Raw genomic sequence first — 27,739 nt, 5'->3', positions numbered from 1 at the left:
AGGGTGAGAGGGAGGGGTGAATAATAGGGTTGTCCCGATACCACTTTTTTAAGACCGAGTACAAGTACTGATACTTTTTTCAAGTACCCGCCGATACCGATTACCAATGATTTTTTTTTAATGTCATGTTACAGTTTGACTGATGGGCACTGATAGGTGGCACTGATTGATGGCTGGCACTGATAGATGGCAATGACTGATGGGGACTGAAAGATGGCACTGATAGATGGCACTGACTGATGGGCACTGATAGCAATGATAGGCAGCACTTATGGGCACTGATAGGTGGCACTGATAGGTGGCACTGACAAGTGGCTGGCACTGATGTATGGCACTGAGAGGTGGCACTGACAGGTGGTTGTCACTGATGGCTGGCACTGATAGATGGCACTGACTGATGGGGACTGAAAAATGGCACTGATAGATGGCACTGATTGATGGGCACTGATAGCAATGATAGGCAGCACTTATGGGCACTGAGAGGTGGCACTGACAGGTGGTTGTCACTGATGGCTGGCACTGATAGATGGCACTGACAGGTGGCTGGCACTGATGGCTGGCACTGTAGGGCACTAATAGATGGCACTGATAGGCGGCACTTATGGGCACTGATAGATGGCACTGAAAGGTGGCTGGCACTAATAGATGGCACTGATAGGTGGCACTTATGAGCACTGACAGGTGGCTGGCACTGATGGCTGGCACTGATGGGCAGGCACTGAAATGCAGCAATAAATGACATGAGGAAAGGATTTCTTTTGCAATGCTATGCTGTGACGCCCATCTTGGTAAACCCTGCACTCGGCCACGGTAAGCAGCAGCAGACATCTTGTTACACCCAGCCCAAACTATATGGGCTGGGTGTAACAAGATGTCCGCTGTTGGCTTACTGTGGCCAAGTGCACGGTGTACCAAGATGGGCATCGGGATGTCCAAGCTGACGGCGACCGAATGTGGTGACTCCGGTCACTGATCCTGATGCGGCTGCGCCCTGTGCCCTGCACCCTGCCAGCTTACCTAGCTAGTTCCACTGCATGTGAGGACTTGCTCTCCGCCTGTTAGCTATTCTATGGGAACCTCTACCTCAAGCGCACATCTATGTGCCAGACGTCTCGCAGGGATTCCCTGACAGGCAATGCATTTTGGTATAGAAAGAGGCCGGCGCCAAACCAGCTGTGGGTACTTATGCTTCCTCTGACACTGGGCTTCTTGACCTGAACTGAGAGCGATCCTCATCCAGGTCCCCAGCTAGCAAAAATGGTATCACTTGAGCTTCTAGCCCTTCTGCCAAGCTCACAAATTCAGACCACAATTCAGTATAGCCACTCTCCATTCTAACAAGGTATAGGTGCAATCTAAGTCAAACTCGGTTCTCATATCTACATGACAGGACCTTTGTTCTGGCACAGCCTTCCTCACCAGCTGCCATTGGTCTACTCGACTCGGGGTATCTCTACCACTGTACACAGCTCCAACCGACTGCTTTGCTCTTGACCCCAAACAGCTCCTGCGGCTTAGTCTATCCTTCCTTCCACTCTTGACTCATCACACGACTTGCTTGAATGAGCCCCCAAATGTAGCGCCACCCCCTATGAGGGCTGCTTAAAGATGATTGACCCCAAGAATTGCCCTGACCTTGCAAGTCCCCTGACACCTCTGACACTCTGGGTTCAGACATTTCTGAATGAAAATGCAATTATATAGACACTAGATTATGACACAGTAATCAAGTATATTTTTACTTAGAGTTCTGCAGTCAGACAAATCAACAAAATGTGGCTTAGGCAAATATATTGTTAGTATCAAACGCTTAGCACCAATAAACAGGAGAATTATGAATATAGAGCTTCAACAGAATGGAGGGCAGAAACCAGTGACCTGGATAAGGTCTATGGCCACAGGTAAGAAAAGGAAAGAAGAATGACTGTCTTTATGTTAGACTAGTCCCTTTTGCCCATTGATGCCACAACCCAAACTAAACACAGACACTCAAGAATATTCCAACAGATTACTCAAATATAATATCCTGGTCTCTAAAAAGAGTTCCTTATTAATATGGAGATGTATTGTACTCAATGTCCCTTTAGTGGGGGGAGAAACAGAGGGATCCTTGTGTTGTGGATGTTCTTTATCTTCATCTAGCTCAAACAAGGGCCCAGGAGAGTTCCTGTATAGTGACATTCAATGTCCAAGTAGTAAATGTAAAATGTCTCCTTATTAGGACTTTAGCAAAGAGAAATAAGGTAAAGGTGTCAGCATGCAGTGTCTCTTGGGGTGTAAAAAGGGTGGGCTTTTGCACGGTCACCAATCCAGATGATACCAGACTCAAAGGAATAGCGGGAAGATCCTGAAGCAGACTGCTGGAGATTCTGTAATCAGGAAAAAGGTGCTTGACTGCTCACCCTGCAGCGCTGTTGTACAGCCAGATCTGTGATGCAGGTGATGAGAGTGACCCCTGATTGTGACTTGACTGATAGGAAGCTGCTGATGATGGATGTGCTCATACATGGCCCCTGAAGGCTCTCCCTTGATGTCTAGGCCGCAATGCCAGCTCACATCCCCCTGCCTGTCTGGGTCTCTGCTTACAGCTGAAGGCCATGGTCCCAAGAGACCAACTCCTCCCCAACACAGGCTATTCATCACCTCTCCTAGCATTCTGTTCTCTCCCTCCAGCCATTGGAACTTGTAGTCCACGATGATTAGTCCTCAGTGTAGATTTGTCTTTTTGGACTACATGTCACAAGATAATTGATAATTTGGTCTTCTGTAGGTTCTCACTCTGCAGTCAGGATATGACCCTGTAAAGGTCTAAGCTGAGTGCTGGAGGAAACAGCCTCACTGTGGCTAATGTTGTAAAATGCCACCCACCCTCCCGCCGGATAATGACACAGGCAATTAGGTCAGCACCAGGCTAGACTGTAATTTCCTGCTATTTTTCCTGTAAGACACACATTGAAATGGAGAAGGAAATATTACTTTATATCACTTCAAATACCAACTTCTACCATATTATATAGTTTGCCTTAACTTCCTGCATACAAGAAAAATATTCATGATTATATGATGAAAATTGTCGGCAGTGATTGCCTGTGCTTTATTTAGGCCAGGCATAGAGATATTTAGGAAGTTTTTAATGTGAACTGTCCCAGACTATTGTTGTCTCAGTCAGTCCTGTTATACTCACAGTAATTTCTCTATCCGGCTTGTTGTCAGAGCTGCCATCAGATCCCTGAACTGAGGACCCCCCAGATTGTTCCCAGACAGGCTCAGTGTCCTCAGTGTCTTGTTATTTCTTATTCCAGATGCCAGGTGGGGGCAGGAACTGTCTGTTAGGTGATTATTATCCAATCTGTATAACAAGAGAAGAATGTTACCAGAAGAAAATGAATTTATCCCCCATAAATGAATGTAACTATTCTTTACATGAATGGAGCTAATTTCTCTTTATTGGAATAATTTATATCAGAACTTTATAAAACTTCAGTATATTTAATTTTATAAGAAAAATGTAATAATGGAGTAGACCCTCCAATATTATCATCCATGTGTAGAGATGGTGATATCTCCATACACAGGATGAGCACACAATACCACTGACATGACTTGTATTGTGCTATAATCTCCTTGTGTATGGAGCATGAATGATATAAGCAGACATTGTGAGGCTGGCATCAGCATTGCTAGTGATTGGATTTTTATCTGATATTCTATTTATCTCTGCAGATAAGAGCTCTGTACCCATAGGAGGTAATGGCGCTATATAACAAATGTTCATTAATGGGGAGGTCTTCCAGCACTGAATAGCAGATGGTCACGCGGATGAAAAAAAAGTTGTATGAGACTCTGATCACTCACTGCATTAAGATCAGATTCTCGGAAAGACAGATGTGCAGCTGCTCCGAACATAACAGGGTAATCTAGGAACTCTGTCCCACTCCAGCTGTTTCTGACCCACCACAGCTATTAGACCGTGCTGCCCCGCTATCATTACCTGCTAGAGATCGCTGAGGGACTCTGGCTTGCTCCCATGCCGGGTGGGTCCACTAGAAGGACCTGTCCCGCCAGCTGAGCTCTGGCTTCCTGGCACCTGAGGCCTCCAAGATTGTACCCGCAGCTCCAGATGGAGCAGACACAGAGGGTGAGGACACTATGGCAGACATGAACTCTTCCTCCCATGCAGCTCCTGATCCAGCAAGCCCTGCAGTTAGTAACCCCAATCCAGCTGTATTTTCTCCGGCCTCTACTGAATCCCTCTTGGAGAGGACCCTTGATGACCTATTACTATCACCTATGAGGGATGTGGCTGCAAACCCATCCATGTTGGATATGAATGCTCAGATCCCTCCAGCTACCCCTATGGATATTTCATCAATAAAGGCCACATTTTCCAAGATGTTGTCCAGTGGATTCGCTGAGATTGCCAAGCAAATCACCTCTGCCATCCAGGCCTATTTACAAAACCAGGGATAGAGACCATAGAACAAAAAGTGACACACACACAGTCACCAGGGCCAACTAGAATACTGCTAGACTACAGGATCTGCAGGATCAACTGGACTTTGATGATCTTGAGAACAGATCTAGACAATATAATTTTTGAATCAGAGGCCTTCCTAAATCTATTAAGGATGTTCATCCAGTGACCCACTCCTTTATTAAGGACCTAATTCTAGACATTCCTGCCCATTGCTTACAGACACTACGTTTAGATGGGCTCCCTAGGGGCATAGGGGTTAAGCCCCATTAGTACCAACTAAAAGAAGAAGTCATGCAAATCTCTGGAAACGCAGACCAACTTTACATCCAGGGCCATCCTAGTCAAGTCTTTGCAGACCTTTCTCTCACCACTATCTAGAGGAGGCACTCCCTGAAACGTCTTCTGCTAGCCTTGTCCCAAAAGACCATTAAGTTCTGGTGGTCCTTTCCATTCCATCTCAGCTTTATTTTTCTGGAACAAAATGTACAGATTTTCATCATTCCAGGATGGAGAACGCTTACTTCTCCAGTTGGGCCTTAGTTCTCAAGATCCTCCATCAGCATCCTCTCATAAAGGCCCTGGCTCATCAAAGAGGCCTTCTCCACTGAGCCCACTTATTACTGTGTGGCAGAAACAGCAACCAAAGAAGTCCCGGGACTCCTGTCCCCCCTATTCCAGAGATCAATGTCAGGGTGAAAAGATGTCTCGATTTCTTGGTTTGGCCTTCGGGAGTTATCCTTTTACTCCTGATTCTGCATGATGATATTGAAAGAACTTTGTTTTTTATTTTATTTTCCAGTTAGCGTTTTACAGTTTTATTCCATCCTGTAGGGCTGTTACTCTCCCGAGGGGACCTTTACAGTACTCTATATGTCTTATACACTGATATATGTTATTTAATACATTTGATTGTTTGCCTAGAGTGCACTCATAGGTGTCTGTTTCATTGAGAGTTCTAACTCTTTTAAAAAAAAAGTATTTCCTTTTGGGGGCTCTGGTTGGAAATAGGGCCACCTTTATTTACTGAGATGGCCACTTTCTGAACTGATGCTCCTGGGAGGGGCTTTGAGTTACTGTGGTTTTTGAACCTGGGGGGAGAATGTATCCTCCTAGGGCAGGGGTCTTCAAACTACGGACCTCCAGTTGTTCATGAACTTCGATTCCCATCATGCCTAGTCATGTCTGTGAATGTCAGAGGTTTTACAATGCCTCATGGGAAGTGTAGTTCTGCAACAGCTGGAGGGCCGTAGTTTGAGGATCCCTGTCCTAGGGCATGTAATTAAGGTGGTGTAAAGGACCAGAGCAGTTGTCTTGCACCTCCATTGTGTTGTGTACTCTAGTGGGAATAGGCTGGGTCTTTCCTACTCCTTTGGGGGGGGGGTTGGGGGGTATTTGTTTTGGATACTCCCTTGTCTCTATGATTTCTCTCTCCTTTCTATTCTACTCCCTCCATTCCTTTCCTTTCCTTATTTCCTTTTTTAGTCACCAAGTGGTCAGCACTAGTAAGAAGTCCCCTGAACTTGGTACCATTTACTAATACTTCACCAAGACAGAACCGGCCTGACAAGGGTAAGTCTCTATTTTGTTGTGCAGTTAACCTCCTCTCCTATCAATGCACCTGATTGCGACTGACACCTCACCTCTCCGTATTGTGTCACACAACGTCCAGGGACTAAATTTGCTGATAAAGCACTGGAAATTCTTTCAGCACTTTCACTTTCAAAAGATTGATGTGCTCCTCTTGAAAGAAACACACTTTCAGAAACAATACAATCCTTCCTTTATCCATCAAAAATACCCACAGTTCTATTTGGCCAATGATGAGGACAAAACGAGGGGGGTAGCGATACTTTTTCCTAGACGGATGACTTTTTCCCCCTTGAGAGAAATTAAAGACCCTGATGGTATATTCATCCTTCTGTCTGGTAAAGTAGATGGCAAAACTTACACCTTTGTTTCTTACTATGCCCCAAATCGTGGCCAAGCAACCTTTTTCTCTTCCATGTTGGAATCCCTATCATCTTATTTAGAGGGCACGGTAGTGATGGGCGGTGACTTGAATGTTGTCTTAGCTTGGTTAATATCTGGAGGGAGTTTAACCCGATCTCCAAAGATTATACACATTATTCAGCTCCACATCAGACCTATGCCAGGATAGATCATATCTTCATTACTTCTGTTCTCACATTTGTATCTAAATTCCTTATAAGGGATTTACCCAATACCACTTTATCTGACCAATTCTATGGTCCTTCTGATCCTTAAGCGACCCCAAAATGCGGAGGGGCCGTTCCCTTGGCACTTGAATGAAGCTCTGCTTAGCGACCTAGTACAGTGTACTACATTGGAGAGGGAATTAGTGGAATTTTTTCACACAAATGATAACAGAGAAGTCTCTCCAGAGTCGCTTTGGGCAGCCCACAAAGCCGTGATTATGGGAAACTTATTCAGATATCCTCTCAACTGAAAGGTGGATGACAGCCAGAGCTAGTCAAACTCGAACAGGAATTTTGAAAACTATGCAAACTTCACAAGCAGAATCTTACAAGCGATTCTTGCTTTCAATTAGAATCCGCTAATTGTATATGGCGCTGACCATAGTGGCGGAAATAGCCTTTGTTGGACTACAGTGAGTTTCTACCTCCATGGGGACAAAATAGATCCTAAGCTAATGCCTAGATTGACACCCAAACCTCCCTCTTTCTATTTTCCTAAACTCCATTTTACCTCCGGTACACTCACCCAAAATCCTCAACGTATTATTTTGGCCTTCAACGATTTCTACTCTAGGCTATACAGGGCAGAAAACCAGCTCAGTCTCCTCTCTTAGCTGACTATCTACATGAGATCACTCTCACCAAATTGGCTTTAAAACACAGATCTAGCCTTGAAAAACCCATTGCGGAATCAAAGTTATTAGGCGTTATACAACACCTTAAGAAGGTGTTATTCGGAACCTTTTGATACTTCTAAAGGAACGACACAGGGCTGTTCCCTCTTACCCTTAATTTATGCGATTGCAATACAGACGCTGGCTATAGTAATCAGGAATCATCCTGACTAGGGATGAGCTTCGAGTTCGAGTCAAACCCATGTTCGACCGTTCGTCGAATTACGAACGATATGGGCCGTTCGCGCCAAATTCGAGTGTCGCATCATGGCCCACAATACACTGCAGCATCGCAGTGCATTGCTGGCTGATGATTGGCCAAGCATGCACTATGACCCACATGCTTGACCAATCACAGCGCCGTCTTTACAGAGAGCCGTAATTGGCCAAAGCCAGGGTGGCTTTGGCCAATTATGGCACAGGGGGTTTAGTGCACAGGGGGTTTAGTACACGCCCAACACTATATAAGGCCACCTGCATGTCAGCCCTGTGTAGTGTGTTCCAGCTTTGAGAGAGAGATAAGAGAGAGAGAGACAGTGTAATTTGATTTAAGTTAGATAGTGTGTATGTGTATATATATATATATATATATATATATATATATATATATATATATATATATACACAGTGTATTCAGTTTAGCTAGATCCATTTACAGTTAGTGTAGTGCGTCCTCTGCACAGTGTGCACCTAAAGTTACCTGAAGAAAATTGGTGGTGTTCTTCTGATCCTATTAGTACCGCAGGCAGCTGCAGTATTTACGAGTTAGTGTAGTGCGTCCTCTGCACAGTGTGCACCTAAAGCTATCTGACGAAAATTGGTGGTGTTCTTCTGATCCTATTAGTACCGCAGGCAGCTGCAGTATTTACAAGTTAGTGTAGTGCATCCTCTGCACAATGTGCACCTAAAGCTACCTGAAGAAAATTGGTGGTATTCTTCTGATCCTATTAGTACCGCAGGCAGCTGCACTATTTACAAGTTAGTGTACCGCCTCCTCTGCACAGTGTGCACCTAAAGCTACCTGAAGAAAATTGGTGGTGTTCTTCTGATCCTATTAATACCACAGGCAGGCAGCTACAGTATTTACAGTTAGTGTACTGTGTCCTCTGCACAGTGTGCACCTAAAGCTACCTGAAGACAATTGCTGTTGTTCTGCTCCTATTAATACCACAGCCAGGCAGCTACAGTATTTACAGTTAGTGTACTGTGTCCTCTGCACAGTTTTGCACCTAAAGCTACCTGAATAAAATTGGTGGTGTTCTTCTGCTCCTATTAATACCACAGGCAGGCAGCTACAGTATTTACAGGTAGTGTACTGTGTCCTCTGCACAGTGTTCACCTAAAGCTACCTGGAGACAATTGCTGGTGTTCTCATACTAATAATACTACAGGCAGGCAGTTGATTCTGCTAGCTGCAGCATCGGCATATATATACATCCCAGCTTTGTGTAGCTACATCTCACTGCAGGCCATTAGTATGTCTGGATGGCCAACAAGGAGAGGCAGACAGTCACAAGCCAATAAAAGAGGGCAAGCAGGCTCTGTGTCTAGAGGCAACAGTGCTGGTCGTGGAGATGGCGCATCCTCATCAGCACGTGACCGTGGGACACGCTTGTCCTTTTTTTCGGCAGTTGGCCATGTTGAGCAGCAACATGCAGAAGACTTAGAGTGGATGACCAAGCCGTCCTCATCCTCCTCATCCTCTCTCACCCAGGCTCAGGGTACTTTGTCTGGCAAAGCAGCTGCCAACGCGGCCTCTTCCCTTGGCTCAATGGCATCAGTCACTCCTTCCCTAGCCCCACCATGTCCTCCTCTGAACTGTTTGACCACAGTGTTGGGTACATGCTGCAGGAGGACGCCCAGTGTTTTGAAGGCTCCGATGATGGTACCCAACTAGAGGAAGGCAGTAACGTGAGCCCAGAGAGAGGGGGTGCCCAAGAAGGACAGCAATCTGGCAGTCATGTTCCCCCAGCTGCAGCATACTGCCAGCTTTGCTCCAGTGATGAGGAGGGAGGGGATGATGAGGTCACTGACTCCACATGGGTGCCTGATAGGAGGGAGGAGGAGGAGGAGGCACATCACCAGCGAGGCAGAATGCCCTCCAGGGGCCAGCTTAAGGGCAGCACACCGACTGCATCACCACACCGCAGAGCTCCGCTGCTGTCTCTGCACGTTATTCCAAAAGTTCTTTGGTGTGGGCCTTTTTTGAGACAAGTGCATCAGATCCCACCGCTGCTATTTGCAACATATGTCTCAAGCGTATCTCGCATGGCCAAAACATCACCCGCTTGGGCACCACATGCTTGACCAGACATATGTAGACCTGCCATGCAGTTCGTTGGCAAGTGTACCTAAAAGACCCACACCAAAGAGGACCTCTCCTTGCTCCTCATCAGCTGGGATCTCCAACCCCACTATACCTTCAGTCCTCTCTGAGACCTGCACTGAGAGGAATGAAGGTGTAGAATTAGGTGTGTCACAGCCAGTACTTTGGGGCAATCTGCTATCGGTACACCAACGTCAGATTGTACCAGGCAAATTTCCCTGCCTCAGCTGCTGCACCGCCAAAAGAAGTTCGCTCCCAGCCATCCACATGCCCAGCGGTTGAATGCTAGCTTGGCTAAATTGCTAGCACTCCAACTGCTGCCTTTTCAGTTGGTAGACTCTGCCCCCTTCCGTGAGTTTGTGGAATGTGCGGTTCCTCAGTGGCAGGTTCCCAAACGCCACTTTTTCTCACGGAAGGCGATTCTGGCTCTCTACCGGCATGTGGAAGGCAATGTCTTGGCCTCGCTGGACAGGTGGTCAGCAGTAAGGTGCATATTACCGCTGACTCATGGTCCAGCAAGCATTGATAGGGATGTTACCTATCTTTCACGTGCACTGGGTGACTCTTCTGGAAGTTGGGAAGGATGCAGGACAGGGTGCAGTAGTGTTGGAGGTTGTTCCGCCACCACACCTCCAAAATTCTACTAGTGGTGATTCTGCTACACCTCTCTCCTCCACCCCCTCCTCTTCTTCTTCTTCCTCCATGGCCTCTTCCTGTGCTGATTTATCCTCGGAACCAGCGGTGCTCCGTAGGCGTTCAAGGGGCTATGCAAGCACACAGGCAAAAAGATGCCATGCGATGTTTGAGCTGGTGTGCTTGGGGGACAAGAGCCACACTGGGGCAGAGACTCTGTCAGCTCTGCAGGGGCAGGTTCAGAGGTGGTTGATGCCACGCCAGCTTAAGCCAGGTATGGTGGTTTACGACAATGGCACCAACCTCCTCTCCGCCCTCTGACAGGGACAACTGACCCATGTGCCCTGTTTGGCTCACATCCTTAATTTGTTGGTACAGCGATTCTTGGGCAGGTACCCGGGCTTACAGGATGTCCTGAGGCAGGCCAGGAAAGTCTGTGTGCATTTCTGCAGGTCATATAATACCAGTGCTCGGCTGGCTGACCTCCAAAAGGAATTTAACCTGCCCAAGAACCGCCTAATCTGTGACATGCCCACCAGATGGAACTCAATGTTGGCCATGCTGCAGCGGCTGCACACGCAGCAGAGGGCCATCAATGAGTACCTATGCGACTATGGCACCAGGACAGGGTCTGGAGACCTTGGTTTTTTCCCCACGCCATTAGGCTATAATCAGGGATGCATGCACTGTCCTGTCACCATTTGAGGAGGCCACAAGGATGGTGAGCAGTGACAGTGCATGCATCAGTGACACTGTACCTCTTGTCCACCTGTTGGAGCACACGCTGCGTTGAATAATGGAGAGGGCACTTGAGGCAGAACAGAGGGAGGAAGAGGAGGACTTCCTTACCTCTCAAGGCCCTTTATCCAGACAGTGTTCCTGTGTGCCCGCCGATCACACAGCAATAGGACGATGTGGAGGAGGAGGAGGAGGATTGTGTCAGCATGGAGGTGGAACCTGGCACTCAGCATCAGCAGCAGTCTTCAAGGGATCATTTACAGTCCCAAGAAACCCATGGACTTGTATGTGGCTGGGAGGAGGTGGCTGCGGATCATGTCCTCCTTAGTGACCCAGAGGACTCCGGACCGAATGCCTCAGCAAACCTACGCTGCATGGCCTCCCTGATCCTGCAAAGCCTGTGGAAGGATCCTCATATTCGTGGTATCAAGGAGAGGGATCAATACTGGCTGGCAACCCTCCTTGATCCACGTTACAAGGGTAAGGTTGCGGACCTTATCTTGCCGTTGCAGAGGGAGCAGAGGATGAAACATCTTCGGGAGGCCTTGCAGAAAGGTCTGTGCAACGCGTTCCCAGAGACTGGTAGGTTACAAACTCCTGTTCCTGGACAATGTGTTGCTGAGGCTTCGGTCAGTCAAAGAAGAAGCGGTGGAGAAGGTGGCCGTCTGACCGATGCATTCAGACAATTTTTTAGTCTGCAGCCCCAAGGTATGATTGGTTCCAGCAACCATCGCCAGCGTCTATTTTACATGGTGCAGGAATACCTAGGGGCAAGATCTGACTTGGACACCTTTCCCACCGAAAATTCTCTGGGTTACTGGGTCTTGAGGATGGATCACTGGCCAGAGCTTGCACAGTATGCAATTAAGCTACTGGCCTCTCCTGCATCCAGCGTTCTTTCAGAACGCACATTCAGTGCTGCTGGAGGCTTTGTAACCGATCACAGGGTGCGCCTGTCCACCGACTCGGTCGATCGACTGACCTTCATAAAAATGAATCAGTCTTGGATCACCACCAGCTACCAGGCACCTGATGCTGATGTAACCGAATAATTTTTTTTTGAAATGTCAGATCCCTTCAAGACTGCCTATGCTGATGCTGAGTGACTATCCTGTTATGCTGAGTGATTATCCTCTTACTCCTCAATGATCATGCTGATAGCTTGTAAGAACATTTTTGGTTCTGGGCGCTGCCACCAGTGGCTAAGCCCAATTTTTCAGCCCCTGTTTAACAGGGGTGTGTAATTACAATTTTTGATGCAATATTATGCAGGAGGGTTCGTTGCTGCGCTCAACTAGAGTATCTGTGAGGGGTTGCAGTGTTGTGGCACCAGCACCAGTGGCTAAGGCCCAATTTTTCAGCCCCTGTTTAACAGGGGCATGTAATTACTATTTTTGATGTAATATTTTGCAGGAGGGTTCGTTGCTGCGCTCAATTAGAGTATCTTTGAGGGGTTGCAGTGTTGTGGCACCAGTGCCTAAGGCCCAATTTTTCAGCCCCTGTTTAACAGGGGTGTGTAATTACAATTTTTGATGCAATATTTTGCAGGAGGGTTCTTTGCTGCACTCAATTAGAGTATCTTTGAGGGGTTGCAGTGTTGTTGCACCAGCACCAGTGCCCAAGGCCCAATTTTTCTGCCCCTGTTAAACAGGGACATGTAATTACAATTTTTGATCTAATACTTCACAGCAGGGCCCATTCCTGCGCCCACCAAGGGTAACTGTGAGGGCTTACAGTGTTGTGGCAACACCACCACCACCAAAGGCCCAATTTTTCTGCCCGTGTTCAACAGGTGCATGTAATTACAATTCTTGATATAATATTTCACAGCAGAGCCCGTTCCAGCGCCCACCAAGAGTAACTGTGAAGACTTACAGTGTTGTGGCACCAGCACCACCACCACCAAAGGCCCAATTTTTCTGCCCCTGTTCAACAATGGCATGTAATTACAATTCTTGATCTAATATTTCACAGCAGGGCCCGTTCTTGCGCCCACCAAGAGTAACTGTGAGGGCTAACAGTGTTGTGGCAACACCAGCACCTAAGGACCTAATTTTTGCAGAGTATATCCAACTTACAAACGACTCCTACTTGAAAACGGAAGGAGACAACAGGAAGTGAGATGAAATCTACCCCTAGGAAGGGAAATTCTCTCCTATAAGAGTTAATATGGGGAAAAATGTGTCTGCTCTCCACTGATGCTTTATCACCAATCCTTGTTTCACTAAAAACCCCAAATTTTCAAAAAACATTTAAACATTTGTCATTGGGACAGAAAGTGAGGTGAAATCTTCTGAAGAGGTGCACAGACAGCAAAACAAATGTTTCAGGGGTTATAACCCTTCCCTATGTTTTCCAAAAAGCTTAAAAATAGATTTTTTTGGCTGGAGTTTAACTTTAAAAATGTACCAGTTCAAAATTACAAACAGATTCTACTTAACAACAAACCTACAGTCCCTGTCTTGTTTGCACTGCCTGTATACTGCTGTTCAGAGTATATAGGGCCTGGTGGCCCCATGCCTTTCCTTTTTTTAATTTAGGTGAGGGGTTCCCCTTAATATCCATACAAGAAAAGGGCCTGGTAATGGACTGGGGGGGGGGTACCCATGCCGTTTGTCAAACTGATTTTCATCCAAATTGCCGGGACCCGACATTACATTAAAGCCGCAAGCAGTTTTAAATGACTTTTATTCCTTTAAAAATGTCATTTTGTGCAGGGACTGTTCTAAGCACGGGAAACACGCGCCACTTTACAGGCATACTATAGACACCCCCCAGGTACGATATTTAAAGGAATATTTGACTTTTTTTTCACTTTAAGCATCAATAAAATCACTGCTCCCGAAAAAACGTCAATCTTTAAAACTTTTTTTGCATTGATACATGTCCCCTGGGGCAGGACCCGGGTCCCCAAACCCTTTTTAGGACAATACCATGCATATTAGCCTTTAAAATTAGCACTTTTGATTTCGAACATTCAAGTCCCATAGACTTTAATGGGGTTTTAAAGTTTGCGCGAACTTTCGGTCCATTCGCAGGTTCTGGTGCGAACCGAACCGGGGGGGGTTCGGCTCATCCCTAATCCTGACATACATAGGGTTTAATGTGGCCCTCAGACACATAAATGCACTCTATTTGTTGATGACCTCCTCCTGTTCGTTACTTCCCCCTTATTTCTACTCCCAATATCTTCAAACTTTTAAATGACTTGGGTATATTGTCCGTTCTCCAGGTTAACATGTCTAAATGCATAGCACTGAATATTTCTGCCCAATCTTCACTGGTTGAAAGCCTACAGGTCCGACCACTTCTCATTTGCTTGGAGCTCCTCTTCTATTCCATATTTGGGTGAGAATCTAGCTGCCAGTATTGATCAATTTTACAAGGCTAAAAATCCCCTGCTTTATAAAAAAATTGGGCGATGACCTGGGACAATGGTCTCGACATCATCTGTCCTGGCTTGGTTGGGTTAACTGCATATAAATGACTCTTTTATAACGCTTACTCTACCTATTCCAGTTGCTGACCATACCAATTATAATATTCCACATGAATAGCTTCCAATCTAAAATCTTACGCATTATTTGGGGTAATAAAGTTCATTTTTGCCCCAAAAGTGTGCCATTCAGATTGAGATCTCAAGGGGGCCTATCCCCTTTTAATTTATGGTGGTATTACCAAGCAGCGCAATTGGCACATATTTCCACTGTTTACCCATGAGGTTCAAAACCAGATTGGGTCCACATAGAGTGAAAAGTGGTTCCCCGTCATAGCATAGATATTTTTAATTTGAAGAGAAGGCTCCAGATTCTAGCACCTACCCTCCCACACTCCATGGTCTTATGTGACTCCCTTCACAAACATTTATCGTTAACCTCACTGTTTCACCCTTTAGCCCATCTTTTCCATAATTTGAAATTTCCTCCAGGCTTAGATATTAAAGCTTTCCAATGGTGGTTAAACAAATGATTGTTTAGGATTGGCCATTTCATTTCCTCCATGGGGCCTTTAACGGTGAGCTATTGTGTTAGTAAATGACATGTTTACATTTTAAAGCTTATAGGGTCACCATATGTGTTATAATCTGATATTATGCTCTTTCTACAACTTTAATTCATTTGTGGACCTACCCATTCTATCCAGTCAATTTGTATCCAATTAGGACTACATAAGAAAAAAAAAACAATATTCCCAGCGCTACCCTTCCCTGTCTAAATATAATAAAAGCTAAAAATAACTGAAAATAAATGTCCACAGAATGGTATAGTGCATAGTCCACATAAATATCAGGGGCATAGACCTTAATATAAGTCCAGAAATTGCCTGAAACAGGTAATAAATTGCTGACTGTGATCCAAGGTGGAAGCAGGGCTACCTAATCCAGAAGGGCTAGGACCCCACACTGCAATAGGGGTCCTAGGGGGAGAAAGGCACCAAGCGACCACTTGGTGTAGCACAGTTTTATTTAAACCAGTTTAAAAAATACATAAAATGTTCCACTCACAAAGATGACAGGTTCAATGTAGTGTGTAACCACGGAGAGCTCAGAGTGTTTCCTGCCCGTGTCTGGGCTGTTAATCCATGCGGCTGTGGCAGCTCCAATGGTGGTGGGTGTCAGAAGACGCTGTGGTGCGAGCTTGCAAGAGCACCACCTGTCAAACCTCAGGGAGGAACAACCAATGAGAACACATTTCGAAGGCTATCCATACCTCCTCCCTCAGCCAGTGGGAAGGAGGCATGGCTAGCCCCTGAAATGCACACTGTGTGTGGTGAACTTTAGCCATAGATTATACAATAGTCTCTCCTTCCACTATGGGTGGAAGGAAAGAAAATTGCTCAATTCCCCCATCAACATATTCGAGGTTGATGGGGGAATCACTCCCACTGCACTATTGTGTTCAATCGACAGGGAGCCTTCCGTGCCAGCAGAACACAATGATCAATGCTAGCTGCTATAGACCACTGGCAGTGATTGCATGAAAGAAATCTGAGAGGCGGGTTTTACTGAATTCAATTGATGAATCAACTTTAGTACAATCAGCCTGCCAATAGATGGATCAAATCTCGGCTTGTCCATGCTGAACCGGTTGAGATGAGATCCATTTATGGCCAGCTTTAGAAAAAGTCTAATTTATAGATGTTAACAGAGTTAAATAAGATTCTAAGATTTAAAAAACTGAATGTTAAACTGTCCCAGAATATTATTGTCTCAGTCAGTCCTGTTATACTCACAATAGTTCCTCTATCTGGCTTGTTGTCAGAGCTTCCATCAGATCACTGAAATGAGGACCCTCCAGATTGTTCTGAGACAGGTTCAGTATTCTCAGTGTCTGGTTATTTCTTATTCCAGATGCCAGGTGGGGGCAGGAACTGTCTGTCAGGTCATTATAGGACAAACTGTAGAAGAGAAGAATGTTACCAGAAGAAAATGGATTTCTCCCCCAGGAATGAATGTAACTATTCTCTACATGAATTGAACTCATTTCTCTTTATTGGAATCATTTATAATAGATCACTTTATAAAACTCCAGGAAACAGAACTTTATAAGAAAATGTTATAATGGAGTAGACCCCCCAATATTGTGATCCATGTGTAGAGATGGTGATATCTCCATACAAAGGATGAGCACAGAATACCACTGACATGACTCATATTGTGCTATTATCTCCTTGTCTATGGAGCACAAATGATATCAGCAGACAGTCTGAGGCTGAAATCAGCATTGCTAGTGATTGGACGGGATGGTTTTTAGCTGATATTCTATTTATCTATGCTGATAAGAGCTCTGTACTCATAGGAACTAATGGGGAGATTTCTGAAATTGAACAGCAGATGGCTATATCAAGTAAGGCTCTGTTCACATTTCGGATGTGACTCGAGTCATACAGATTTGCATGACAATGGAAATCACATTGTTTTCAATGATGCCAATTCACATCCATGCAACTCAGCATGGTGCAATTTTTGAAAAGGTTCCAGTACTACTTTTGTGTGATCCCAATGCAATTTTGGCCCTTATAGAATATGCAAACCACATCTAAATTGCTTCCAAGTTACACATGGTACATAATCACACTAAAAGTCAGATCTAAATCAGATTGCAGCAATGTGAACCAATCCTAAATGAAATTATGTATTAGGCTCTAATTACTCACTGCTGTAAAATTAAATTCCCTGTTTATGATATAATATAATCTTATCTCAGATATCCACATAAACTCATTATAAGACTTTAATAAGATGTTAGGATGTTAAGATGTTTTTTATAAATTTGGGATATAAAACCAGAATATTATTGTCTCAGTCAGTGCTTTTATACCCACTCTAATTCCTCTATCTGGCTTGTTGTCAGAGCTTCCATCAGATCCCTGAAATGAGGACCCTCCAGTTTGTTCCAGGACAGGTTCAGTGTCCTCAGTGTCTGGTTATTTCTTATTCCAGATGCCAGGTGGGAGCAGGAACTGTCTGTCAGCTGATTATAACGCAATCTGTAGAAGAAGAGAAGAATGTTACAAGAAGAAATTGAATTTCTTCCCCAGGAACAAATCTATTCTCTACATGAATTTAACTCATTTCTCTTTATTGGAATCATTTATATTAGATCACTTTATAAAACTCCAGGAAATAGAATTTTATAAGAAAAATGTTGTAATGAAGTAGACCCCTCAATACTGTCATCCATGTGTAGAGATGGTGATATCTCGATACACCGTATGAGCACAGAATACCACTGACATGACTCGTATTGTGCTATAATCTCCTTGTTTATGGAGCATGAATGGTATCAGCAGACAGTGTAAGGCCGGAATCAGCATTGTTAGTGATTGTACGGGATGATTTTTATCTAATATTCTATTTATCTTTGCTGATAAGAGCTCTGTACTCATAATAAGTAATGGGAAGATCCCCTGACACTGAATAGTGATTGGTCATGTCAGGTAACAGGAAGCTTATATGAGTCTCTGATTGTTCATTGCAATAAGATTAGATTCCCCATGTATGACCTACAATAACCACTTGAGCTCCAGGCCTTTTCTGACACGTTTTGTTTACATGTAATTTTAGAAGGCCCAAACATTATATATTTTTTTATTCAAAGCAAAGGCCCTAGAGAATAAAGTGGTGGGTTTTACAATTGTTTATGTCACACAGTATTTGTACAGCAGTTTTTCAAACTGTTTTTTTTTAAAATACACTTTTTTGAACTTTAATGCAAAAACATCATCTTTTTTTTTTAAATGATGGCTATTGGCCAGCCCACAAACTACAAAGGCTACTCAGCAGCTATTTGTCAGTGCATTGGAGTTTAATGAGAGAGGGGAACATCTGACAAAGCTTTTAGCCCTGTTCACACCGGTATGACTTGTCATGCGTTTTGACAGTTCCAATTCGCATGACAAGTCACACCCTATTTGCCTATGGAACTATGCTTTATGCACTGGTGCGCAGTCATGTTGGAACAGAAAGGGGCCATCTCCAAACTGTTCCCACAAAGTTGGGAGCATGAAACAAACAAGAATCAAAAATGTCTTAGTATGTTGACACTGGAACTAAGGGGTCAAGCCCAACCCCTGAAAAACAACCCCACACCATAATCCCCCTCCACCAAATGATTTGGACCAGTGCACAAAGCAAGGTCCATAAAGACATGGTGTCAGGACCTGGGCTTGAACCTGGGACCTCTTCTGGTTCTGGCATTGACTCTTCCTACTGAGCTATCTGGAATGCTGGACAGCTCCCTGCCTGATCTGCTGGACAATCCTATCCGATTCATTGGACAAGCCTGCCTTGTGTCTTGATTGCTGTTGAACCTTGAACTCCCTGTTCCTCCCATGAACTATCTATATAAGCCTTGTCTCAGTACTTCCTCTTTGCCAGGTTATTGTGCCTTCTTAGCCAGTGGCTTGCCCTTGTCTTCCCTGCTGCTGTCTGTATTGCTACCACTCGTAATTGACCCTTGGCTTGTTCCTAGACTAGTCTACTGCCTGATCCCAACCTGCAACTATTCGTTACCAACCTTTTGGCTTGTTTACTGACCACACTGCTGTTTGATCCTTATCTGCTCATCCGCTACTGGACCCCGGCTTGCTCACACCCTGGTGGGTCAAACCTGAGGACCGCGACCTGGTACTGGCATGCAGCTAAATCCATCTCCACCATCAGGAGGTCTGGTGAACACCAGCTAGTACTTAAACACCCACCTCAGGTGAGCCTGTTTCATCTGCCAGGGTGATTGCCTGTGCACCTATCCTGCTGGTCAGTGGTATTCCTGCAACTGCTATAGCAACTGGTCTTCAAGCCTGACGCCTGATCGTGACACATGGATGAGCAAGTTTGGGGTGGAGGAACTTGACTGGCCTCCACAGAGTCCTGACCTCAACCTGATAGAACACCTTTGGGATGAATTATAGCAGAGGCTGAGGGCCAGGCCTTCTTTCCAACATCAGTGCCTGACCTCACAAATGCGCTTCTGGAAGAATGGTCAAACATTCCCATAGACACTCCTAAACCTTGTGGACAGCCTTCCCAGAAGAGATGAAGCTGTTATAGCTGCAAAGGGTGGGTCAACTCAATATTGAACCCTATGGACTAAAGCTGGGATGCCATTAAATTTATTGTGATTGTAAAGGCAGGCGTCCCAATACTTTTGCCAATATAATGTATGTAGCAGAGTACATATTGGCCTAAATTGATGAAGACATTTTTTTTAATTATTGGATAGGTTTTATAACAGAAAGTAAAAAATATATATTTTTTTGTTTTTTGTTTTTTACATTTCCGGCCTTTCTTTTTTATACTGCAAAAAATAAAAACGCAGTGGTGATCAAATAACCACCAAAAGAAAGCTCTATTTGTGGGAAAAATAAATTACATTTTATTTGGGTACAGCATTGCATGACCGCACAATTGTCAGTTAAAGTAAAGCAGTGCCGTATCGTAAAAAATGGCACATAGCCCTGATCCTCCTCTTCTTAGGCAAAAAAATGTAAAGATGGCAGTGAAAGTGATAAAATTATATCTGCAATTACTCTATAATTATAACTAAAACAAGCATTTCAATTAAAGTGAAATTATATTTTTTAAATAAAAATACCCCTATAATACACAAGCTTAATGTATTCTAGTAAAGTTAGTCTGTAAACTAAGGTCTGTTTTGTTAGTTTATAGCAGTAGTTTGTTATTTTATAAACTTCCAGCAGGCCGTGGCCATCTTAAGTGTGGGCATCTGAAGACAGACTGTATTTCTTCCTGGATCTCATCCTTGCAGATCTCGCACATGCTCAGTGCAGCACAAGCAGTGTAATAGGTTTCAGGTCAGGTTTCCATAGCAACGGCAGTGTCAGAGGAAGTTCCCGCCCCTTCCCAGAAGGCATTGCAAACAGGAAATGATGCGATGGGCCACGGCCAGGAAGGAGGAAGTGAAAAATGAATACAGCAGATATACACTAGGTGCTGAGAAAATTTTTTTAAAAATATCCAATTCGTTTACAGTGCGCAGTTTAGTGAGGGATGTTGAAGAGTTGTAAAAGTGGGTGGAACTCTACTTTAAGTCATCTTCTTGGCTAATTATGGATGGAGGATTTCCTTCTGTGGTCACACATAACAGTAAGGATTCTTATATTCATACTTTTTCACATTTTCCCCTTTTTCCTTTTAGGGATTGCCTTTTTTTACATCCCTTTTTACATATCTGCATCTTTGCACACATTTCTCCTTGGCCTCATTATAGGTCCTACCATCTCAACAGATTGGTTTTTACATGCATTCCATTATATACTTCATGGTCATTTTGCTAATTTAGCAATGTTTGATTACATACATATTATATTATATTATATTATATTATATTTGACACCTGAACGGATTATCCAAGGGTGGAGCCCGCTGAAGCCCTTGTGGGGTTATAAATGGGAGAGCACACGTGGTTGGGATTTTTCATTTCACTCTTTCACTTCACATGGGACAGCTCCTTCTGCTGCTGCAAGCTGCTGATGCTACACAGGTACATATATCGTTCATCCTTCACATTGAGCACTCCATTGTGTCTGGTCATTGTCAGACTTTACTTACTAGACCGGTGAGTCCGCTTGGGCAGAGGGTGGTCTCCCGTATGTATCCCACTTGCGGCCCCTGGTAGAATGGACAGGAGGCACGGGAGTAAGGAATGATAAGTGACCCTGATGAGGGATCCAGGTGCTGGATGGAAGAGGAACTTCAAGCAGCAGATGGTGAACTGGAACACAGGCAAACAGGTGCTGAACAGGAGCAAGCAGGCAGGTTAGGATACAGGCAGAGTTCGGCAACAGACAGGCAGCACGGTACAAAGGAGCAGGCAGAAGAAGGGTCAAACAAACCAAGGTCGGGTACGGGCAGCAATCAAAGGAGAGTCAGAGGCAAGCCGGGTCGTCAGGAGATCAGGAACACAGGAACACTGGAACAGGTAATGGGGAGCTAAGGAACCGGAAGCTGATGATCAGGCAGCACCGAGCAGAGTGCATGGCAAACCTAAATAGGCCGATTGTCGCCAAACAGCGCGCACATGTGCACACCGATGCTCACAGGCACGCACGCGCGTGCACACGCACGCGCTCGCAGTACACCGATTAGCGCCTGCAGGGACATGCACAGCAGCACACACAGGAACGTGCGCGCCAACGCGCCCCAGCGCGCACCGCTGCGCACCGTCGCGCACCAGCACCGCGACCAATCAGGTGGGCTCTCTGACAGTGCCCCCTCCTAAAGGGCAGCCTCCAGATGCCCAGCTGAGGCAGCTTGGAGGCATGAGCGTTCTTGAAAGACCGTAAAAGTTCTGCGGCATGCAAATTGCTCTCAGGCTCCCAGGATTTGTCTTCCGGCCCATACCCCTTCCACTTGATGAGATATTGAATTCTGTTGTTCCTCCTTCTACAATCCAAGATTGCCTCAACCTCAAACTCTTCCTCATCATTAATTATGACAGGTTTAGGTGGGGCGGTCCTACGGCCAGTAAAGGGATTCGGAATAGCAGGCTTCAACAGAGACACATGAAATACCGGATGTATTTTTAAAGAATCAGGCAGATCAAGCTCATATGCAACATCATTTATCTTCCTCTTTACAGGGAAGGGACCCATGAATTTGGGGCCTTGTTTCCTTGAGGGACAGGCCATTTTTAGGTTAATGGTGGATAACCACACTTGGTTGCCGGTTTCCAGGATCAGTTCTCCACGCCTCTTCTTATCATACATCCTTTTGTTGTACTCTTGAGACTTGGCCATCGTTTCCTGCAAAAGCTTATTGGTAGAGGAGAAAAAATCCATGGTTTCAACAACTGCAGGAACGGTACACTCGGGTAAAGAGCTCGGCAAGAAGAAAGGATGAAAACCGTAGTTAGCAAAGAATGGCGTTTGGTTGATAGCTGAATGAAATTAGTTGTTGTAACTAAACTCTGCAACAGGTAGTAGAGAGACCCAGTCGTTTTGCGAGAATGCAGAGAAGCAGCGAAGGTATTGCTCTAGGGTTTGATTGGTTCTCTCTGTTTGCCCATTTGTCTGGGGATGGTAGCCTGATGAGAATGCCAACTCTATTTCCAGGGAACCACAGAGAGCCTTCCAGAACCTCGAAGTAAATTGGACTCCGCGGTCAGAAACAATACTTGCCGGGACTCCATGCAGCCTCACCACTTCTTTAACAAAAATCTTTGCAGTGTCCATAGCCGAGGGTGTGCCCTTCATGGGCAAGAACAGTGCCATCTTGGATAGCCTATCGATGACAACAAAAATGGTGGAAAATCCCTCCGACGGAGGGAGTTCTACGATAAAGTCCATCGATATCCTTTTCCATGGTCTCTCTGGAATGGGTAAAGGTTTTAGTAGGCCCCAAGCCTTTGTCTGGCTGTTTTTGCTTTGAGCACAAGTGGTGCATGAGTCCACATAACTTTTGCAATCACTGGACAGTTGGGGCCACCAAAAGGTGCACTGCACTAACTCTATAGTTTTCAACACGCCAAAATGTCCAGCTAATTTATAGTCATGACAAAGTTCCATTACCGTCACCCATAAAGGTGCCAGGACTACGATTTTATCTTCATGCCAAAACAGGCCGTCACTCAGATTGGTTTCAGGATATGGGGACATTCCCACAGAGGCCTGTTTTATCCGGGTCAAAAGGTCCACTTGAAGGAGCAAAAAGTTTCCAGAGGGAAGGATCGTGTCAGGAGGCAGAGTTTTTTCGGAATCCAAAAACATACGCGAAAGCGCGTCTGGCTTAATGTTCTTCGAACCTGGTCTATAGGTTATATGGAATTGAAATCGGGAAAAGAAAAGTGCCCATCTGGCTTGCCGTGGTCTCAATCTTTTGGCTGTCCTCAAATATTCCAGATTTTTGTGATCTGTATACACCAAGATGGGATGAGCAGCACCCTCCAGAAGGTAACGCCACTCCTCCAGAGCCGATTTGATAGCAAGAAGTTCCCGATCTCCCACATCATAGTTCCTTTCCGAGACTGAAAGCTTGTGTGAGAAAAACGCAACTGGGTACAAAAGAGCTTTGGCACCTTGCCGCTGAGACAGAACCGCTCCAACTGCTATTTCTGAGGCATCAACTTCCAGGACAAACGGTAAAGCAGGATTAGGGTGTTTCAGGATGGTAGCCGACGTGAAAAGCTCTTTAAGTTTCTCAAAAGCTGTCTGGGCCTGAGGAGTCCAAGAGAATCGGGTTCCCTGCCTGGTTAGTTCAGTTATTGGGGCGATTATTGCTGAAAACCCCTTAATAAACTTCCGGTAAAAACCAGAAAAGCCGATGAAGCATTGCACACCTTTTTTATCCACAGGCGCAGACCAATCAAGGATGGCGGACACCTTCTGAGGGTCCATCTTGATGCCATCCACCGAGATGATTAGACCTAGGAATTGGATGCTCTGGAGCTCAAATTCACATTTCTCTAATTTTGCATAGAGGCCGTGTAGTCTGAGCCGGGTTAGGACATTCTGGACATGTTCGCGGTGATCGGCCAGTGAAGAGGAGAAGATCAGAATATCATCCAGATACACAATTACGTACAAATCCAGATAGTCACGGAAAATGTCATTGACAAAGTGCTGGAATGTTGCAGGAGCTTTGCAGAGGCCAAAGGGCATGACAAGGTATTCGAAGTGCCCAAATCGAGTGCGGAATGCCGTTTTCCACTCGTCCCCTTCCCGGATTCAAATTAAATTATAAGCTCCCCGAAGATAGCGGTTCTTAATAGTTATCCTATTCAATTCCCAATAATCTATGCAGGGACGTAGGGAATGGTCTTTCTTTTCAACGAAAAAGATGCCCGCACCGGCTGGGGAAGTAGAAGGGCGGATAAACCCTTTTTCCAAGTTTTCGTCGATGTAGGTTTTTAGTGTGCTTAACTCCTGCTCAGTTAGCGGAAAGATTCTTCCGAAAGGGACCTCAGTTCCTGGTAGAAGCTCTATAGGGCAGTCATAAGGCCTGTGCTCAGGTAATGTTTCTGCTCCTTTCTTGCTAAATACATCTGCAAAGTCTCGGTAAGGTTCAGGAATGGACTGTCATAGTTCCAGATCTGAGTCCATACAAAGGAGGGGAGAGGTTTCAGTAGAAGACCTGTACAGGCAGTGTTGTTGACAGTATTTGGAAGGAAAAGTAACTTCCCCTGTGGTCCAGTTAATGCTGGGATTATGGGCTTGCAGCCAAGGTATTCCCAAGATGATGGGAAAGAAGGGAGAGGAGATGGCATCCAGACGAAGGAGTTCCTGGTGATGGGTGCCAATGATGGCCAGTAAAGGGACGGTCTCTTGGGTGACCAGACCAGAACGTAGGGTAGAGCCATCTGCCAGGTGTAGGGATGAGCTTCGTGTTCGAGTCGAACCCATGTTCGACTCGAACATCGGCTGTTCGCCCGTTTGCCGAATTGCGAACGATATGGGCCGTTCGCGCCAAATTCGTGTGGCGCGTCACGGCCCATAATTCACTGCGGCATGGCAGTGCATTGCTTGCTGATGATTGGCCAAGCATGCACTATGACCCGCATGCTTGGCCAATCACAGCGCCGCCTGAACAGAGAGCCATAATTGGCCAAAGCCAAGGAGGCTTTGGCCAATTATGGCTCAGGGGATTTAGTACACGCCCCACACTATATAAGGCCGCCTGCACGGCGGCCCTGTGTAGTGTGTGTTCCGGCGTTCATTGAGAGAGAGAGAGAGACAGACAGTGTCATTTGATTTGAGTTAGATAGATTAGGCAGAACAGTCAGTCAGTTAGCTGCACTTACAGTGTATTGTGTATATATATGCATCCCAGGTGTTGCATATATATATATATATACACTGTATTCAGTTTAGCTAGATCCGTTCCTGTTATCTTCTAGACTATTTACATTTAGTGCAGTGCGTCCTGCTCACAGTGTTCAGCTAGATCCGTTCCTGTTATCTTCCTACTGACAGGCAGGCTTGTCTGGTTACAGTATATAAAGCTACCTGAAGAAAATTACTGGTGTTCTATTTGATCCTATTAGTACCACGGTCAGGCAGCTAGACTATTTACATTTAGTACAGTGCGTCCTGCTCACAGTGTTCAGCTAGATCCGTTCCTGTTATCTTCCTACTGACAGGCAGGCTTGTCTGGTTACAGTATATAAAGCTACCTGAAGAAAATTACTGGTGTTCTATTTGATCCTATTAGTACCACGGTCAGGCAGCTAGACTATTTACATTTAGTACAGTGCGTCCTGCTCACAGTGTTCAGCTAGATCCGTTCCTGTTATCTTCCTACTGACAGGCAGGCTTGTCTGGTTACAGTATATAAAGCTACCTGAAGAAAATTACTGGGGTTCTATTTGATCCTATTAGTACCACGGTCAGGCAGCTAGACTATTTACATTTAGTACAGTGCGTCCTGCTCACAGTGTTCAGCTAGATCCGTTCCTGTTATCTTCCTACTGACAGGCAGGCTTGTCTGGTTACAGTATATAAAGCTACCTGAAGAAAATTACTGGGGTTCTATTTGATCCTATTAGTACCACGGTCAGGCAGCTAGACTATTTACATTGAGTACAGTGCGTCCTGCTCACAGTGTTCAGCTAGATCCGTTCCTGTTATCTTCCTACTGACAGGCAGGCTTGTCTGGTTACAGTATATAAAGCTACCTGAAGAAAATTACTGGTGTTCTATTTGATCCTATTAGTACCACGGTCAGGCAGCTAGACTATTTACATTTAGTACAGTGCGTCCTGCTCACAGTGTTCAGCTAGATCCGTTCCTGTTATCTTCCTACTGACAGGCAGGCTTGTCTGGTTACAGTATATAAAGCTACCTGAAGAAAATTACTGGTGTTCTATTTGATCCTATTAGTACCACGGTCAGGCAGCTAGACTATTTACATTTAGTACAGTGCGTCCTGCTCACAGTGTTCAGCTAGATCCGTTCCTGTTATCTTCCTACTGACAGGCAGGCTTGTCTGGTTACAGTATATAAAGCTACCTGAAGAAAATTACTGGGGTTCTATTTGATCCTATTAGTACCACGGTCAGGCAGCTAGACTATTTACATTTAGTACAGTGCGTCCTGCTCACAGTGTTCAGCTAGATCCGTTCCTGTTATCTTCCTACTGACAGGCAGGCTTGTCTGGTTACAGTATTTAAAGCTACCTGAAGAAAATTACTGGTGTTCTATTTGATCCTATTAGTACCACGGTCAGGCAGCTAGACTATTTACATTTAGTACAGTGCGTCCTGCTCACAGTGTTCAGCTAGATCCGTTCCTGTTATCTTCCTACTGACAGGCAGGCTTGTCTGGTTACAGTATATAAAGCTACCTGAAGAAAATTACTGGTGTTCTATTTGATCCTACTAGTACCACGGTCAGGCAGCTAGACTATTTACATTTAGTACAGTGCGTCCTGCTCACAGTGTTCAGCTAGATCCGTTCCTGTTATCTTCCTACTGACAGGCAGGCTTGTCTGGTTACAGTATATAAAGCTACCTGAAGAAAATTACTGGTGTTCTATTTGATCCTATTAGTACCACGGTCAGGCAGCTAGACTATTTACATTTAGTACAGTGCGTCCTGCTCACAGTGTTCAGCTAGATCCGTTCCTGTTATCTTCCTACTGACAGGCAGGCTTGTCTGGTTACAGTATATAAAGCTACCTGAAGAAAATTACTGGTGTTCTATCCCAGCTTAGTGCAGCTACAGGCCATTAGTATGTCTGGAAGGCCAAGAAGGAGAGGCAGACAGTCACAAGCCAATAAGAGAGGGCAAGCAGGCTCTGTGTCTAGTGCTGGTCGTGGAGACGGTGCATCCTCATCAGCACGTGGCCATGGGACACGCTGGGCCTTTTTTTAGGCAGCTGGCCGTGTTGAGCCGCAACATGCGGAAGACTTGGTCGAGTGGATGACCAAGCCGTCCTCATCCTCCTCATCCTCTCTCACCCATGCCCAGGGTGCTTTGTCTGGCAAAGCAGCGGCCTCTTCCCTCAGCTCAATGTCATCAGTGACTCCTTCCCTAGCTCCACCATGTCCTCATGAGGATTCCCTCGAACTGTTTGACCACAGTGTTGGGTACATGCTCCAGGAGGATGCCCAGCGTTTGGAAGGCTCTGATGATGATACTGAGCTCGATGAAGGCAGTAACATGAGCATGGACAGAGGGGGTGCCCAAGAAGGACAGCAATCTGGCAGTCATGCTCCCC

The 27,739-nt window shown here is 45.3% G+C and overlaps 1 protein-coding gene across 1 annotated transcript in view; it reads right to left on the bottom strand.

Moving 5' to 3' along the window:
* The window catches only part of LOC141116957 (NACHT, LRR and PYD domains-containing protein 3-like), an 88,081-nt gene that overhangs the window by 2,208 nt on the left and 58,134 nt on the right, over positions 1-27,739 (bottom strand). Inside the window, exons 6-8 of the mRNA XM_073609483.1 lie at positions 17,389-17,553; positions 16,297-16,461; positions 3,185-3,349 (exon numbers count right to left, since the gene is read on the bottom strand). Coding sequence (XP_073465584.1) covers positions 3,185-3,349; positions 16,297-16,461; positions 17,389-17,553 — 495 coding nt within the window. The remainder of the gene's footprint in view (positions 1-3,184; positions 3,350-16,296; positions 16,462-17,388; positions 17,554-27,739) is intronic.

The sequence above is a fragment of the Aquarana catesbeiana genome, linkage group LG13 (genome assembly GCF_042186555.1).
Source record: "Aquarana catesbeiana isolate 2022-GZ linkage group LG13, ASM4218655v1, whole genome shotgun sequence".
NCBI classification, from domain to species: domain Eukaryota; kingdom Metazoa; phylum Chordata; class Amphibia; order Anura; family Ranidae; genus Aquarana; species Aquarana catesbeiana.
Note: the sequence above shows the minus strand (reverse complement) of the source record. Positions and strands in the feature narration are given on the sequence as shown.